This window comes from Myotis davidii, unplaced genomic scaffold, assembly GCF_000327345.1.
Source record: "Myotis davidii unplaced genomic scaffold, ASM32734v1 scaffold79, whole genome shotgun sequence".
In the NCBI taxonomy this organism is placed as follows: Eukaryota; Metazoa; Chordata; class Mammalia; order Chiroptera; family Vespertilionidae; genus Myotis; species Myotis davidii.
This window is the reverse complement of record NW_006294339.1, coordinates 8,651,616-8,657,666: the sequence shown is the minus strand read 5'-3', so window position 1 is coordinate 8,657,666 and position 6,051 is coordinate 8,651,616. Positions and strand designations below refer to the sequence as shown.

The 6,051-nt window shown below is 33.7% G+C and overlaps 1 protein-coding gene across 1 annotated transcript in view; it reads right to left on the bottom strand.

Annotated features, from left to right (window-relative positions):
• Nucleotides 1-2,932: 2,932 nt before the first annotated feature.
• Nucleotides 2,933-6,051, bottom strand: part of LOC102755954 (nuclear factor 1 A-type-like) — a 144,752-nt gene continuing 141,633 nt past the window's right edge. The window contains exon 4 of the mRNA XM_015566981.1: nucleotides 2,933-3,073. Coding sequence (XP_015422467.1) covers nucleotides 2,988-3,073 — 86 coding nt within the window. The 3' untranslated portion in view covers nucleotides 2,933-2,987. The remainder of the gene's footprint in view (nucleotides 3,074-6,051) is intronic.

Below are 6,051 nucleotides of genomic sequence, written 5' to 3'. Positions count from 1 at the left end.
GTCATGAATCTTGAAAATAATGTTTTTAAAAGTCTGTTTGTTGGTAGGCATAACAGAATAAAAGAGAGCTTCATTAACAAATCTTTCCAATACTCAGAATTATGGGGTGAAATCAAAGAAGACCTTTCAAAAATAGACTTCAGAGTCCTATGAAATGACCTCTGTAGCATCACATTGTCACTATTCTTACCCTCTCCTCTTGATCAGCAAGTAGTGCCACTTAGAGCTTTATTAGAACATCCCTTTGCCAACTTGGACTAGCTCCAGGCAAATCTGTCTTCCAAGGACACAGTTTAAAGTACTTAAAGTAAATTGCAATGGACTGGATGGATGTGTAGAGGAGATGGGACAACTGAATCAAGTAGCACTGCATCTGAAATTAAGTCCCTCTCCAGGGGGCACTTGGTACCCAAATGGAGACTGGAACGTATTCATTTTGAAGGGCTCCTACTGAACAGAAGGGTCAGCAAAAAGATGATTTTTACACCAAAAAGGACTGAAATCCTGTTTCTTCACTTAAATGCAGAGAAATAAACTAAGGGCATAATTTCACAAAGTGTGTTTTGGAGGGTATTAGGGGTTATGAGCAAAATAGGGTTCCACTGATGAATTTGGAAACTTCTAGGCTAAAGTTCTCAGATCTCTAATGTGCATTTTGACTCTTCAAGAGAGGCAAGAGCATGCATTTATATTTTAAACATCTCACACACACAAAACAACCCTTTTTCATGGAGGATATCTTAAGACTCAAGTATTTAAAAATGTATTTTGGTTAGTGTAAATTTGAGGCTTTCAAAAGTTAGATTTAAGTAAAATTGTTTAAAATTACATTGAAAAGCTTAGTTCAAGATAATTAATTCAAAATCTTTTTAAAACACTAAAGTTATTTAATAATTTTCCTAATTTTAGATACATTGTCTACTGATACACTGTTTCATACCTCAATAACTAAAATGCAATTCTACCAGCATTAAAAGTCCCTGTCCTCCCCACAAAAGCTCTAACTTGAGTTTTTCTCTTCATATTAGGCAAGAACATCTGGTAATTTGTAAGTGGGTAGGTCAGTTTTCAAACAGTTTGGTTTCCAAATATAGGCTTTAAATTATTTGTTAACAAAATTTAAGGTTAATTTTCCTGGAAGGTTCCTTTGATGAAGGTTTAGTTCATAGCTTCAGAAAGCCTCAGAGTAAATGTTAGCAGAGAAGAGCACCCTGATTCCCTTGATTTTGGCCATTGAGTTGTCTGATAAAACCATGTGAATTTGAATAAAGAGAAATACAGAGCAAGGGTGGGGGAATAATAACTATCACTCTAAATAAAATTAATTCTTACTATCAAATGAAAAATCCACACTCCCAGGCAAAAGAAAAAGTAGAACAAACAATTCCGTAATTATGTGGAATCTGAGAAAAAGTCAAAAAATGATTATTGGAACATTTTTAAAAATACAATTTCAAATGTGTGTCTTGTGTTCTAAAAATAAGGTAAATTTTATGGTGCTTCCAAGTAAACAATCTCGTTTTATAGTCTCAATTCCCTCTATCCAACTTGAAAAAGTGTAAGTTTGTGTAGGTAGAGCATCAAAATTCAAATTGTATTTCTTTGCAGAAATGAAGGAAAAGAATCTTCTGCTCATGGGTTACCTGCCATAAAAGCCACTTTTAAAAATGATACAAGAATCTGCTTGGATCATAGCACAATTTCCTGGTAAACATTTGTTCTGTTTTATTTTAGCCTAGACTCTGCCTATTTCCTGTCCTAAGACCAGTCTCACCTAATAGTAATAAAGAGTTTACTTTTTGGTTCAAACTCCTGAAGAAAATGTCTTTTAAATGGTATAATTTTATTTAACTTATTTTTTAAACTGCTGTTAAAAATTTCAGTTAAAAAGAAAAATTAAACAGCTCTAAAAGGAAACAATATGTGGTTAAACAAATACACAGATATAAAGCATATGGGGAAAAATAAATGTTAATGTAAACATATGGCAACATTCTTCTCTTAAAAAAAATCTCAGAGAAGAAATCTCCTTCCCTCACCCCCCCACCCCCCAAAAAAGTCATTTTGGTTTAAGCATGTGAAGCGATTTTTAAATATATTTTATTGATTTTTTTACAGAGAGGAAGGGAGAGGGATAGAGAGTTAGAAACATCGATGAGAGAGAAACATCGATCAGCTGCCTCCTGCACACTCCCCACTGGGGATGTGCCTGCAGCCAAGGTACATGCCCTTGACTGGAATCGAACCTGGGACCCTTGAGTCCACAGGCTGACGCTCTATCCACTGAGCCAAACCAGTTAGGGCTGAAGCCATTTTTATTGTTTTGTTGTTGTTGTTGTTGTTGTTGTTTTTGTTTTTTTTTGTTTTTTTTTTTTTTTTTACAGAGAGGAAAGGAGAGAGAAAGAGAGTTAGAAACATCGATAAGAGAGAAACATCGATCAGCTGCCTCCTGCACATCTCCTACTGGGGATGTGCCCGCAACCCAAGTGCATGCCCTTGACCGGAATCGAACCTGGGACCTTTTAGTCCGCAGGCCGACGCTCTATCCACTGAGCCAAACTGGTTTTGGCTGAAGCCATTTTTAATAAGTAATCTTTTTTACTAAAAAAAACCCCACACATTTGTATAGCCTCAGAAATCTGTTTCATTTCACTCTTTGTGTAAAACTGCATGAAAAGTATATTTATAAAAGAAATACCAGACTTGGAATTATTTATATCATCATAGCATATATGTAATAAATGAGAGCTCTCTGGAAATATACGTATCTTACATACATAGAGGCTGAATTCTGTCCTAAAACATATTCTAAAAAGTTTTCTTGTTGAATTAGATTTTAAAGTTTCAAAAAGCATTATTTCAATATAACAGTGTTATCTATTCTTGGACAAAATGGGGTATAGTTTTTTATCAGATATGCTACCTACTCTAAGAACCCACCATTAAAGTTAGTAAGTTTTAAAATATGCTGGTTAGTTCTCTTCTCGTCATAAGTTGAAGAAAGACTCTGAGGATTCACTCTTAAACTTCTGGGAACATTCACCCCAAAATAGGTAACTAGAGCTGCATAAATCTGCATTTAACAGATGTTTCAAGAAGGAAAACAAACAGGTTGAAAATATTCAAATGAGGAGAAAAGACAAGGTACATAGAAATCCAGCTGCAAGACTTTCAATGGTGTAATGGAAACCTTAGAAACAAAATACAAATTACTTTCTTTGCAATCTGACACACTTGGTTTTATATTTAATATTTTACATCATTACTATGAGAATGTTCTTTAAAGGTACTGCTTCTGCCCATTAAATTAAAGACATATAAGAAGCAGCACATGAAACTTTTAAATTTCTCTGTAACAAAAAAGAGCTCACACTATCAATTTCCAGAGTAAAAAATTAAACAAGTAGATCATTTTAAAACTTCTTATAGTGATGGTATTAGATATAACTTTCAAAAAAAGTATATTGTTTTAGGGAAAATTTTGAATAAAAATGTTCAACTGAGTCCAGAGTGCTTTTGAAGCCCAAAGACCAACTATTCAGTTTTAACAAACCAACAATGTCTGTTCATTTTGCCCAAATCTTTTCAGCTAAAATATTCACAATGTGCCATTATTACCGAATCATTATCTGCCTTTAGCTCTGACAACAGCATCATACGGGCCATGAAAGGCTCCTTTCTTCTCATGATTAGGCCCTAAAACATTTCCTCATCTTACAGTGCTTTTCAACTTCCCAGAATGCATTGCTCAATTACAGTGCTGAAATTAACTGTATGCCATTCTTATTTATTGAGAAAAGAATAATCAAGTACTCCCAACCATGTCAGGGGTTGCCCACAATTTTATATCAAATTTCAAGTAATAAAAATATTAACCCTTCTAGGATGTCAAATTTTAAAATCTACTATTTGTTTATCTTCACTTTTTTGAGGCTTGTCTTGGAAAAATTCACCGGTTTAGATTTCTGATGTTTTATAATGTATAGCTTTTACAATGATTTAATAGTGTCCACAGAAGGTCTATTTATTCTTAAAATAATGACCTATCTGAAGTTTTAAAAGTAAGGTTTTGGGGGTTAGGGTTATTTGTTTTAGGTTTTGTTCTTTAAACTTAAATTTCTTCCTTCTTTGCTTAGAAAGTGGGATTTCCTTCACTTCTATAATTGCACACCTTAGGACTGCTGCAAATTATCTTTCTGAATGCAGAAAACAGAAATAAAAGCCCTGAGATTAAAGTGTAGAAATGTTCCAATTCCACAGTAATTTTGTTTATATCACTAGATAGTACCTCTTCCTCAATAATAATAGTAATCTTATTAAACCAAGAATATGAGTAATTTTTTTACATATGCTTTCCAAATAAGTGTCACTTTAATAGGTATTATTTTGAACACAATATTATAAATTAAGTTTGCCAATCTTCAAATAATATTAAATTATTTCTATAGTTTAGAGGAGCTATATTCCAAGTACTTAGTGAATTTCAAAAATAGATTACATATCAAATACAACAGTTGAAATATAATTAAAGGATATGTATTGGGCAAACAAAGACAAAAAGCACAAAACACAATAAAAAAGCTATGACTGCACTCACTGCAAATACTTGCAGGAAAAGGGATGGGAGTATTTAACACGTTGATCTGTATTTCTTTGTTTTATACCTTCAGGCAACAGAAGAATGTAAATAAAAACACTTTTTAAACCTCAAAGATACTTACTAACCCATGCATACATTAATCATTCATACCACATGATTATTGTTCAGTATTTTCTGCAATAACAAATTGGAGGGTGTGGGGGTTATTGTGGGTTTCAGCAAACCACATTCTATTTAGGCAAAGCCAAGTATTAAAGAAAGGCCTAACTTGCCAAACCAAGATAAATACATGCCATTATTATGATTACATAAAAGCCACTGTTCACAGCGTTACAGTTTCTCTTATAATTGGCACTATTATGATTAAATGGATTCATATGTTTACCATTCTTCTTTGAATTGTAAAGTGATTTAGCAATGATAGTGTCTCTAATTTCTTTTAACTATACTGACAGACTTCACTTAATCAGTGGTCTAAATACCGCATTGCCACAATAAATTAGGTAAATACCCAGTAAGGCCTGAATTGCTATTGAGTTTAAGTATGCTATAATAAGGTAGCAAGTAACTTCTCCAAAGCTTGCTGCTGGACTAGCCCACAAACCCACAAATTGGAGGGGATGGGTTAAAGTATTCCAATGGCATTTAAAATATTCTATGATGGATACATGGGCATATGGGCAGGGAAACACACACACACACACACACACACACAGTTAAAATCCCATAGTTTTTGAAAATGAAGAGGAAATGAAATATTATTTTAATAAACACTGAACTGATATTGTGAATTTTGTGGCCCCTTTCTTCTTTAAGACCCAAAAAGTTCTTCAGAATTATAAAGTTGTTTAAAACATTTTGGGCCCACCCTAATGGAAGTTATTGCCTAATGGTTATAGAGTTTTTGTTTTGAATGATAAGTAAAGTTTTAGATATAGTTGGGGTTTTTTTGTGTTTTTTAAAAAAATATATTTTATTGATTTTTTACAGAGAGGAAGGGAGAAGGATAGAAAGTTAGAAACATCGATGAGAGAGAATCATCAATCAGCTGCCTCCTGCACACTCCCTACTGGGTACGTGCCTGCAACCAAGGTACATGCCCTTGACCAGAATTGAACCTGGGACCCTTGAGTCCATAGGCTCACGCTCTATCCACTGAGCCAAGCCAGTCAGGGCAATTTTTATTGAGAGGTATTATGCAAGTTATGATAGTGGCAGATAAATCCTATAATAATAAACAGAAGTAAGTTTTTTTTTGTTTTTCAAAAAGATATGACACAAGGCACGTGTGCTCTGGGCATTTGAATTACTCCTATGAAATTCAATCCCAGTAGTAAATGTATTTTGAAAATGTTAGCAAATATTTTGTGTGTGCTAGAGCTAATCACTACTTGCTAACCTGTATTAAATGCCCAAATCCTACAAGGAAGAAAACTTCAGAGACACAGTAG